Source organism: Zingiber officinale, chromosome 3A (assembly GCF_018446385.1).
Source record: "Zingiber officinale cultivar Zhangliang chromosome 3A, Zo_v1.1, whole genome shotgun sequence".
Classification (NCBI taxonomy): domain Eukaryota; kingdom Viridiplantae; phylum Streptophyta; class Magnoliopsida; order Zingiberales; family Zingiberaceae; genus Zingiber; species Zingiber officinale.
Window position 1 is genome coordinate 28,398,944 of NC_055990.1, and position 13,094 is coordinate 28,412,037.

At 35.6% G+C, this 13,094-nt stretch overlaps 1 protein-coding gene across 1 annotated transcript; it reads left to right on the plus strand.

Annotated features, from left to right (window-relative positions):
• Positions 1-10,163: 10,163 nt before the first annotated feature.
• Positions 10,164-12,880, plus strand: LOC122053629 (G-type lectin S-receptor-like serine/threonine-protein kinase At2g19130). Its single transcript, XM_042615642.1, has one exon. The coding sequence runs from the start codon at positions 10,215-10,217 to the stop codon at positions 12,684-12,686; it is 2,472 nt and encodes an 823-aa protein (XP_042471576.1). The 5' UTR covers positions 10,164-10,214; the 3' UTR covers positions 12,687-12,880.
• Positions 12,881-13,094: the final 214 nt, after the last annotated feature.

Here is a 13,094-nt window from a genome sequence, read left to right on the forward strand (position 1 = left end):
GACGGCGCCCCCAAATCCTTGCTTCCTATGATGTTAGTGCAGCGGAATACAAACGAACACAAATAGAAAGCTAAACACCAAATACAAGAATGGAAATGCAAACCGCTAACACGTTCATTTACGTGGTTCGGAGATAACTTGCTCCTACTCCACGGCGTGTCCGTAAGGTGGACGATCCCTCAATCCGTCGGTGGATTAGTCCCCGACAAACTCCAGCTAGCTCAACCTCCTTGTGGGTGGAGAAACCTCACCACAACACTCACCAAAAACACTTAGACACAAGGGAACCTTTGAGCACTTAGTGACTACTAATTAGGCTTTAACCAAGTCTAATTTCGTCGCCTTGGCCGGCCATACCAAGCTCCTCTTATAGAGCTTGGAACAAATCAGAACCTGATTTGCCCGTTACCAGTCGACTGGTCCTTGCACCAGTCGACTGGTGCCAGCCCAACGGCTATGCTACAGTACATCAGTCAACTGATCCATCACCAGTCGAGTGCTACAGTGCGCTACAGTAACTGCTACAGTGCGCTACAGTAACTTCTACAGTGCCGCTACAGTAAAATCCTAGAACTAAAATTTTACTCTGAGTACAACCTCTCATGCACTCGTACCCTCACCCTTATGACTCATTTGACGCTTTCTTTGCAGCTTTGACCTCTTGCCTTCAAGCCTACTTCCTTTGGCTCTCGTCCCTCGGATGCATCCAAGCCCGCGGCTTGTCCCCAATGTCATCCTTCGCGTATGCCTCGAAGTCGCTTCCCTCGGCCCTTGTCCTCGCTGCCTTGTTCACGGTCCCTCGGATGCTCCATCCTTCACCGGACCCGAAGCCGTCAACCTGAGTCACATGTGTCACCTGCAGTCCTGCACAACTCAAGTACACATATCAAATAACGAGGGTAATCCTAACTTAAACCCTTTGTCCAAACACCAAAACACATGGTCCCGCGGACCATTGGGATTGCTCCAACAACCTTATCAAACAAGCTTGAATACCCCAAAGCTCGACTCAGCTTGGCTTGTTTACAACCCTAGTTAAACCAACTCCTAAAAATCAAACATAACTCATCTCACAAAATGGTAGGATACCTTTGTCTGAAAACTTAGAATGGGTGAGATGATTAGATTAAACTAAATTGAAATTAAACCTAAACTTAAAATTAATCTTAAAATCAAAATTAAACTTAAAATTAAAATTAAACTTAAACTTAAACTTAAACTTTAAATTAAACTTAAACTTTAAATTAAAATTAAACTTAATACCCTAACTTACCTATCATTAAACACCTTAATCTATTCCTAACTCCTACCTTTTTGTTGGAATTCAAGTGTATCTTGGATATTGGTTGCTCCAGACACATGACTGGAGATCACACCAAATTTACCAAACTCAAATATAAAAGCTTAGGAATGGCTGCCTTTAGAAACAATGATAAATTTAAGATAATTGGTATAGGTAACATTGAACTTGAGTCTAATTTCATTATTCGTAAAGTATTACTTATTGAAAATTTTTAATTCAACTTACTCAATATTAGTCAATTGTGTAATTCAGACTATAAGGTTAGATTTTCATCATCTGAATGTTTAATTAAATATGTGAAAGACCCCACAATAAACTTAAAAGGAACTAGGAATAATAATATTTATACAATCGACCTAGCCAGTTCCTCACTTAAGTGTCATTTGACACAAAATAAGGAAACCTAGGTATGACATAGAAGACTGTCCCATACTAACTTTAGAAATCTCAACAAATTAAATAGACTAGTTAGAGGACTACCAAAACTATCTAATTTAAATGTAACAATTTGTAATACTTGTCAACAAGGAAAACAATCCAAGTTAATCCACAAACCACCTAATCAAACTCAAACTAAATCAATACTTGAACTTTTACATCTAGATCTATTTGACTCTCATGGACTCAAATCAATCAATGGAAACCTATATTATTTAGTAATAATAGATGACTATTCTAGGTTCACCTGAGTAAAATTCCTAAGAAATAAACATTTGAAAGCTTTAGTGACTTTTGTAAATAAACAAAAAATGAAAAGGACTTGAAAATTAAACAAATTAAAAGTGACAACGGTGGGGAATTTAAAAACCATAGGTTTACTAAATTCTATTTAAAAAATGGGTATCATCAAGAATTCTCATGTCCTAAAATACCTCAACAACATGGAATAGTTGAAAGAAAAAATAGAACACTATAAGAAGCAACTAGGATAATGTTTAATGAATATCAACTATGGGTTGAAGCCATAAATATAGCATGCTATATGCAAAATAGGATAACAATATACAAATTTTACAACAAAACCTCCTATGAACTATATTATAATAAAGTACTAAAAATTAAATACTTCAAGATATTTGGATGCACAGTCTGCATATTAAACATAAGAAAATACTTAGAAAAATTTACTTATAAAGTAAACAGTAGAATTTTTATAGGGTACTCCCTAAATAATATAGGCTATAGGGTTTACAATAAAACTACACTGAGAATTGAGGAAACAACCAACATGAAATTCGATGAAAATACTAACTTTAAAGAATTTAACTCAACTCAAACTCAATACTAACTCATAGACTTCGTTAGGTCTAGCACAGATCTAGGAGGAGCAAGTAAAAAATCTAAATCAAATAGACGAGCACGAAGATGAACATAATCAACCACCAGAAAATGAACAAACACAAATTGAATAAAAAATAATAAGAACAAGCCAAGACCATCCAATAGATCAAATAATAGGAGATCCAAATCTGAGGGGTTCAAATTAGGTTAGCCTTTAGAAATCTAAGTTAAGTTGCCTTAATTTCTAAGACTGAACCCAAAACTATTGAAGAATTCTTACTTGGCCCAGCTTGGATCTTAGTCATACAAGAAGAATTTGCTCAATTTGAAAGAACTGAAGTCTAGGACTTAGTTCCATTACACAAAGGTAAAAATTCTATAGAAACAAAATGGGTCTTTATAAACAAACTAAACGAAAAAGGGGAAATTATTAGGAATAAAGATAGTTTAGTAGCCAAAGGGTTTAATCAAGTCGAAGGACTTAACTATGATGAAATCTATGCCCTAGTAGTTAGACTTGAGTCTATTAGGATGTTACTAAGTTACGCAGTCCATAAGAAATTTAAGTTCTACCAAATGGATGCAAAGTCTGCCTTTTTAAATGGGCTAACAAAAAAAAGGTCTACATAGGTCAACTACCGAGATTTGAAAGTAAGGACCATCCTGACCATGTGTTTAAGTTGAAGAAAGCATTATACTGTCTAAAACAAGCCCTTAGGGCCTAGTATGAACGATTATCCACCTATTTGATCTCTAAGGGTTTTAATCAAGTTGGAGTTGACTCAACCCTATTTGTAAAAACCTTGAAAATAGATATTTTTATAACCCAAATATATGTAGATGATAATATTTTTGGGTCAACAAATTCTAAATTTTTACAAGAATTTATTACTTTAATGGAATAAGAATTTGAAATGAGTTTAGTAGGTAAACTAACATACTTCTTAGGTTTACAAGTAAAACAAACAAATGAAGGGAATTACATTTATCAATAAAAATATACAAAAGATTTATTTAAAAAATTTAGAATGAAAAATTCTAAAGACATAAAAACACTCATGGCCACTAACATAACTCTAGATAATGATCCAAATGGAAAACACGTGGACCTAAAATATTATAGAAGTGTCATAGATAGTCTGTTATACTTAACTGCAAGCATACCTGATATTTTATTTGTAATTAGTATATGTGCTAGATACCAAACCTGTGGTAAGAAATCTTATCTGACTAATGTAAAAAAAGAATCTTTATGTACTTAAAAGGCACACCCAATGTAGGAATTTGGTACCCTAAAATAACTAATTTTGAACTCACAGGCTTCTCTAACTCAGATTATGTTAACTGTAAATTAGATCGAAAAAGTACAAGTGATAGATGTCAACTCCTTGGACCATCACTTGTCTGCTAGTGTAGTAGAGAGCAACACTGTGTTGCTCGATCATCTACTGAAGTTGAATACATAGCAATGAAAGAGTGCAGAACACAACTATTATAGATGATGCACACTCTCATGATTTTAACTTAGAATTTTAAAATGTAAAAATCTGTATTGATAATGTAAGTTCAATTAACCTAACTAAAAATCTTATGCATCATTCAAGAACCAAACATATTGAAATCAAACATCACTTCATTAGAGATCACGTCACCAAAGGAGATAGTAAACTGAACTATGTTGAGCTCAAGTTAAATCTGACTGACATCTTCACTAAACTACTACCAGAATCTAAATTTAGTAACCTAAAAAGAAAACTGGGAATGTGCACCATAGAGTAGGACTCTTATTATTAAATAATTTTTTAAATAATTTGCAAATACTAGGCTACTCTTTTCTATATTTCCTTAAAAAAATCTCATTTCTTTAGTGTTTCAAAATTTATTTTATCCTTAGTCTAGGACAACCCTCTAGAAAGTATGATCCTATAGATTTAGGTAGCGAGCATCTCACAAGTACAGTAGGTCTACCTTGATTGTATATTTAAAAACTTAGAATAATGTGAAATGTGTAAGCCTCTTACATGGACTTCAGATGTTTGTATTAGTACATCAACATAAGTCTGGGCAAAAAATATAAAAGTACATTGATCAAGTTAAGTAGTCCTTTTTCAGCAAAAACATAATTAGATAATACACTTAACTTGACTAACCAAGTGAACATTGTTATCTTCTGGTAGTTAGTTAGTAACTAAAGGTTAAATATTCAAGAATAATTTATAAATGAATATTATTTTTAAAATACATCAGGTAAGAGGGAGAATATTTGAAATTTTCTTTTAAAATAATTTTTCAAACTGTTGATTTGTAAATTCCTTTGAAACTTTATTGAATTTTTTTTTTCAAATGTTTCCAAAATTATTCTATAATTTCTTTGAAGATGTTTTGGAACATATTTTGAAAATTAATTTATACTTAAAAGTAATTGTAGAGCTTCTTCAAAAAACTTGCTTTAAATTTGTGTTGAAAAACCTTAGAAAAATGCATTTTCACAATGTTCCCTTAGCTAATTGCTTTGAAAATATTATGAAAAACTCTTTTCAACAGTTTTTTTAAAAAATTAAAATTTAAAAATTACTTTGCAACACCACCTTGAAAATTATTTTTAAAAGTACTTTTTAAAAGTGTTTTAAAATTTGTCTTGAAAAATGGTTTGTAAAAATTCTTGCAAGGTTTATCTTTGTAAAATGTTTTATTTTTAAAAAATTTAATTTTTAAAATTTTGGAAACCTTTTGCAAAATTTTAAAAATTCCTTTCAAAATTTTCTTAAATACTTAGAAAATTTTTCTTATCATTAACTCCTCCCTTAAAATAAACTTGCAAGTTTTTATGAAAAACTTTACCTTTGAAAATTTTGTTGCTTGATATACCGACTTATTTTAATTTGTCTACATCCTTCCTTCTATTTGCTTACACTTACTTATGTGTATAATTTTTGATGAATGTCAAAGGGGGAGGGTTAGAGTTTAAGTAAGAAAAAATAAGAAAACTAAGAAAATTTAAACCTAAAAATGCTCAAGAGAATAAATTCGAAAATTAATTAATTTCTCTTAAATCAATTTCATATTGCTATTTTTTGTTACATTATTTTTTTCAATTAATTAATTTCTCTTAAATCAATTTCAGTCCTAAGTGAAAAGTACCCCAGGCACCTTCAACACATTTGAAGGCGCCTTGAGTTAGGCGATGGAAGGCGCCTAAGAGAGACTTGAATGCACCTTCGGTCGGATAAGGCAAAAGCCTTGGTCAATGATAAGAGCCTGCTTTTGAGGGATAAAAGTTGGAGTTAAAGGCTCCTCTAATGGCGTTGAAGGTCTCTTCAATCCCCTTTAAAAGGGCTACTCAACCAAGGTTTCAATACAACTCAGATACAACTCTTCTACAAGCTTTTACGCATTTGCTTGATGCTCTGATCGCTCCAACTTTGTGCTATTGATCTTCTATGATGCTATTGCATTCAATTGCTAATGAGAAGTCGTCTAACACCAAGCTCGGTCTGTTAAATCTACAAGTGTTGGGTAAAGAAGTTTCTTTGTATACTTAATTATTGCATAAAGGAAAGTGTAGCTTATTATACTTTCTTATTCTTTTATTTGTATTTGATTCCCTCTTCTGGCGATTTTGAAAAAGGTCTTTAATGGATTATCTATCCATAGGTCCGTAGGACTTGGGTCCAAGAGTAAGAGTCGTCGAAGAATCCGAACCAAGTAACTCCTTGAGTTATTGTGCCTATTTTGTTTTTGTGTTTAATTTTTCTGTTGCGTGCTTATTTTATAAAATCAAAAAGATAAGTTTTTTAAAACCACGTAATTCACACACCCCCTTCATATGTGTACCGATCCCACATTATGTTTATCATACTATTGCATTGATCATGACTGTATTTGAGTCATGTGTATTAGCATCTTACACATCATGGCATTATATGCATGCTGTCAATTAAATCTCCTTCTATAGTTGAGAGAGTCATTAGTCATATATATTCTGCACATTCGACAACTCAGGGGTAGTGGTAGCTAGAGTGTATATAACTTGTCATGTTGTGCCCACTCGACCACTCAGGAGTAGTGGTATTGAAGTCGTGCAGACAATGACCTCCTATTATGTAGATAGATAGCTACTCTTGCATCCTGCCCAACCGACTACTTAGATGTAGTAGTAGCTGAAGTCGCGAGTAGTTGTCCCAGTCCTGCCCACTTGGCCACACAGATGTCGTGGTAGTTGGAGTCGTGTGTAAGAGTGACACATATATATACATATGCAGATGATTCATGTTGCATATCTTAGAGATACTTATTGCATATGCCTGTGATATGTTGCATGTGCTCGAGATATATATGTTGCATATGCCTAACATTATCATACGTGTTTATTTATCATACAAGTTTATGCTATCATATGTTGATGTAGTACGACCAGATCTATTGCAGATCCTCAGTGATTATTGATCATTATACCTTACTTGTTAGTCCGATTTTTGTATGTGCATTTGTTATGTCATTTATGTTGAGAACATATTTTCTACTTGTCAGACTATATACTTTGATCTCTTTACAGATTTGGCCATGCACTATCTTTTATCTATTACCCGCGGAGTCATTTGGACTCACTTTCCTATTGTATTTTCTTTCTTCAGGTAGCGGATAGATTATATATATTGGAGTTGCTTGGAGGATTCTGTCTGTTAGTTTTACGTTACATTTGATAACGTTTTCCTTGTTATTTACTACTGCATTACTTGCACTTTCGATTTCAGACTTGGTTATATAATAATTATCTTGGTTGTGGATTTCAACCGTGTGGTACTAATTTATTCAACTGTGATACTTGTTATGTGTTTAAGCTGTGCCGGCATGCAGTCATCTTATGTTTTTCATGTCTTTGAGTGGATTGAATAAATCCCTCTATTGTGTAGTTGATTATTTTATATCTTCCGTTGTGTATTTATTCCTAATTTGTCGACTTATATTATGTTGTATTAAACATTGTCACAAGGGGGGTACTGTCCGCTTCATCGGGCAAGTATATCTTTTGGGCATGACAAAGGGTGTGTTAGAGCATGTAGAGTTAGAGTCATTCTATACATTTTCATACTTCATTGAAATCCTCAAGTTGACATCATACCCCTTTAGTGAGACATCTTGAGTTGATTTTATAATTACTGATTGGGTCTGTATAATGTCTCATTGTTATAAATGGGTTGCATGCTTGAATCAATTATATCAAACGTGTCTGATATCCTCTTTTGAAGGCTGAAATTTGATTTATCATCGGTTTTGAAGTTGTGTCATGCATTCCACCATCCTAGTTTGTGTTATATGTTTTTTTTTATTGAACATTTTATAAGAACAAGTGCGATTTTGATTAGCACTATGATGGCATTTTGTATCCCTAGCTCTAAATTTAATTCTTCCTCGAGAACTAGCACAATCTTAGAGGACACTTCGATTGAATGATCGTAGCTTTAGCTTGATGAACCAAAATACTAAGAGATGTATGCTCTTTGGATCAAGCAATTATCTAGAATTGAAGCACTTTTGGTTGACATTTTGATTAGACAATTGTAACTTTATTGGTTGACAGTTGACACCAGCTTCTGAACCCTTTCCATCCATCTACAAGGGTTGCTCCGCCAACAGTTTCAAATCATATTCTTCGATCTTCAAAAACCACCTGAGTTTTATTTATTTTCTCAAATAGAAGGGCCAGAGGGGTAACCATGTAGATTTAGCAAAGAGAAAGGAAGTTGCTTTCATACTGCAGTGCACGCTGAAAAGCCGGATCCAGAGAGGGGTCACATGGGCCAAATAAACAATCATCACAAAAGCAGTCCAAAGCAATATTATTAATCATATTATGGTTTCATTCTCAACTACGAGTATAACGTATTATTTTATCAGTGGGTTAAAAAATTTAGAATATTGGTTGTGGGCAAAGGGCCACTTCTACTTTCAAATTTATCGTCGATAAAAATTTTTCATGTGATCCGATTGATCATTTTTATAGTTAGTTAATTAGTTTAAAGAGGTGGATATAAAGATTAAAAATAAATTAAAAAATAATTGTCAGAGGACTGTGTCTCGGTTGGTCTTTCAATATGGCAGGCTCACGAATGTTCCTCTCTTTCTTCATTTCATTCAAAGTTTCTTTCACCTCTGAGGAGGTACAATGGTTTATACTTGTCATGTTTCTGATATCTTTCTTACTGGCTAAATACTCACGAACGTGATGATCTCCACAGTAAAAAAACATATGCATTTGAACATCCAAGTGACGTTGAACGGAAGACCAACTGATGCTGCAAAAGGAAACCTCCTCATGTGCAAAGGATACATGTAAGAACATCAAATTCAAATTGGATACGACTTTTTTAAAAGTACGAATGAAAGTCAATGATTAAATTCCTCATCCAACTACACACAGAAGCATGGAAAGTCTAACATCAATTTTTAAATGTTTAATATGTTTTTAAAATATAAGGATATTCTATGATGGAAAGTCAATGATAACAAAACCATTCATTGTGGGAGAACGCCAAAGATTAAAAAAATCCCTCACGTCTCTTCATTATATAAAAAACTTATATTTTTTCATTATATTTTTTTTTATTTCTTTCTCATATTTTATATTATATATAATTAAAAAAATTTAATTAAAAACATGTTTTTAAAATAAAAATTGATAAACACCATTAAAAAACACAAATTATATATGATAAGAATTTTTTTTAGTTAAAAAACATATTTTTTAAAAAAAATAAAAAAATATTTTAATAAAAAAAATCATTAAAAGAGCAACTCTCTAAATTGAGAAGGACAAAGTAGGAGCGCTCTCCTCTTTGTCACAGGAGTGGATCTTCTGGTCCATAAAAATTAAATCAACTCATGATCTAGTCTTTATATTGGTGGGAGATAATAGCCCCCTATCTATTAACAGGTGGGGGTCATGGTCTCCCATCAATTCCCTTATCCCGGTCCAGGAGTGGACTAGGATAAGGGGACCAGAAAATCTGATCCCCTTTGTCACATCCACAATGAGAGCTCCGAAAGAACTCGTGCCTAAGGGACATCTATAATCATGAAACCATCCAAAAATTTCTTAAATCATATATTATTGTCACACTAAAAAAAAAAAAAATACATACTTCTCCCCTCTTCACTATAAAGAAGCATCTTATCAACTTTTTTATATCTTTTATATTTTCTCACAAATTATTATTTTTTAATATTTTAATATTTAAAAAAATATATAAAAAGGCGTGGAGCTTCGGTTATGGATGCTTAAATTTCTTCATCCAATTAAACACAGCAGCCTTCAAAGTCTAACATCAATTTTTAAATGTTTAACATATTTTAAAAATATTAGATATTCTATAATGGAAAGTCAATGATAAGATTCTTCATCCAACTCCACTCCACATAGCAGGATGGAAAGTCTAACATCAATTTTTAAATGCATATTTTAAAATATATGGATGTAATGGAAAGTCAATGATAAAATTATTCATCGAATTTGATTAAGATTTAAGAACACATTTGAACGGCGTTGAAGAAGTCAGTTCCGTCTCGATTCGAGCGACGCCAGTAAATATTCCATCCCCTTCAAGCTCTCGTCTCTCATCAGCCATCAGCAATGGCGATGGCAATGGCTCTTTCATGCTCCATTGCAACTTCATTCTGGCTCTTGTCCTTCACCCTCTCTATCTCTCTTCTCTCCTTCACCTCCGCAGCAACGTCAACTGGCACAATCTCTGCACAACATTCTCTGACCGGAAACCAGACCATCACCTCCGGAGACGGCACGTTCGTGCTCGGCTTCTTCACGCCACCAGGCATCGGCGGCAACTACTACATCGGCATCTGGTACGGTAAGATCTCAGTGCTCACCCCCGTGTGGGTGGCCAACAGAGTCACTCCAGTCACGGACCCAACCACGTCGGAGCTTAAGATCAATGGCGACGGCAACCTCGTCCTCCTCAATCAGTTCAAATCCATCATATGGTCCACAAACGTCACCACCATCTCATCCTCCAACTCCACGGTTGCCGTCATCCTTGACAATGGTAATCTCCAGCTCAGGGATGGATCCAACTCCTCGCTCGTCTTCTGGCAGAGCTTTGATCACCCCACTGACACTTGGCTTCCTGGTGCCAAGTTGGGGTTCAATAAGATCACCAAAAGATCCCAACAACTCACTTCCTGGAAGAATAAAGTTGACCCTTCTCCTGGGATCTTCACCTTTGAGATGGATCCGACTGGAAGCTTACAATACTTAATTTCATGGAATTTGTCTCGGATATATTGGGCTAGTGGAATGTGGAATGGCCAAGAATTTAGTTCAGTCCCTGAGGCCACATCAAATTATATGTACCAAATGCAAGTAGTCAATGATACAGATGAGATGTATATCACATACACGGTAGATATTGCCAATAATCCCACGTATAGACAGCTACTGGATTATGATACCGGACAGATCCAAGTACCGGTGTGGATGGAGAATTCGAAGTCATGGATGCCCATCTGGGCTCGACCAACCAGCAAGTGCTCAGTTTATGGGGTATGTGGACCTTTTGGTAGCTGCAATGACTTCACCTCACCCTTCTGTTATTGTGTTAAAGGCTTCAGGATCAAGTCTCAGGCAGACTGGGATTTGGGCGATCGAAGCCAGGGTTGTGAGAGGGTGGCCTCTCTGCAGTGCAGTGGCCAGAACAATTCTGAAGAAGATGGTTTCTTTAAGATGACAAATGTTAGACTACCTGACAACTCCCTCAGTTTGACCATGTTTGGGAGCTCCCATGATTGCCAACAAGCATGCTTGAGTAATTGCTCTTGTAATGCTTATTCCTTCAACTCCACTGGGTGCTTTGTTTGGCATGGAGAATTACTCAATCTCAAGGAAGAAGATAATCAGCCTGATGCAGGCACTCTTTACCTGCGCTTGGCTGCCTCTGAGTTTCAAACTTCTGAAAGCAACAAGAAGAGAATGGTAGCATACATCTCCGTCGGGGTCATCCTGCCGAGTGTTGTAGTTTGTTTGTTCATCATTGGGGGTTTAGTTTTGAAGCGAGAGAGGAGAAGAGCTAGCCAAAACTCAAAAGTTGTGCATAATTCTTTGGTCTCCTTCATGTATGATGAGCTGAGGATTGCCACCAATAACTTCTCTGAAAAGCTAGGAGAAGGGGGCTTTGGATCTGTGTTTAAAGGCTCGTTGCCCGGCTCAATTGATATTGCTGTGAAGAAGCTTGAGGGTCTTTACCAAGGCGAGAAGCAGTTCCGAGCGGAGGTGAGCACACTAGGAGCTATTCAACATGTAAACCTCATTAGGCTAATCGGCTTTTGCTCTCAAGGGACCAAAAAGTTGTTGGTCTATGAGTTAATGCCAAGCGGTTCGTTAGCAGATCAGCTTTTTCGTAGCAACTCGAATGTTTTGGACTGGAAAATCAGATATCGAATTGCTATCGGAATTGCAAGAGGATTAGCTTATCTTCATGAGCAATGCAGGGACAACATCTTACATTGCGACATCAAGCCAGAGAACATACTGTTGGATGATGCATTTGTGCCAAAAGTAGCTGATTTTGGTCTAGCAAAGCTCATCGGAAGGGACTTTAGCAAAGTTCTCACAACCATTCGAGGAAGTAGAGGATATCTTGCACCTGAATGGATTGGAGGTACACCCATCACCACCAAAGTAGATGTTTATAGCTATGGAATGATGTTGTTCGAGATCATATCCGGCAAGAGAAATTTAGTCTGTGCAACAGAAAGTTGTTTTGAGTTTTTTCCATCAGTAGCAACAAGCAAACTCATTAACGGAGATGTCGAAGTCTTGCTAGACCACCGTCTTGAGGGGGAAGCTGACATGGGAGAGCTTGCAATAGCTTGTAAATTGGCCGGTTGGTGCATTCAAGATGATGAGAGTTCCAGGCCGACGATGAGTCAAGTTGTTCAAGCTCTAGAGGGCAATCTAGACATCAACGTTCCTCCTATTCCCAAGTTTCTCCAAGGCCTATCCAACTCTTGGACCGACAACATCAATTCCCTTGGAAATTTCTCTTCATATCAGAACTCCAACAGTTCTACCCCTTCAAGTAGCCTTTAGATAAATAATGCTACAATTTAAATATTATTCAAGTTGGCGCAATGACACCGACGATATCAACAGCGGCAAGCGGTGATGGCAGTGGGTGGCGGCGACAGTGGCCTCGGCAGTGGCAGCAGCAACGGTGGCGTGGAACGGCGCTGGCAGCATCAGTGGAGATGGTGGCATGAGGAAACACTAGAAAGTTGCTTTATGTTCACGTATAGAATGTAATTGTTTGTTCTAAACTCTCAATTTATTTCAACTTATACAGTACTTTAGTGTAATTTAGAGGACTTCGTTTATTTCAATTTCTTTCCTTTTTTTATTACAACAAAATTATTGATTCTAGCTACTTTTAAAGGATTAAATTCATATGAATGTCTTACACTTAATTAATACATATAATTAATAGTCATTAAAAAATTA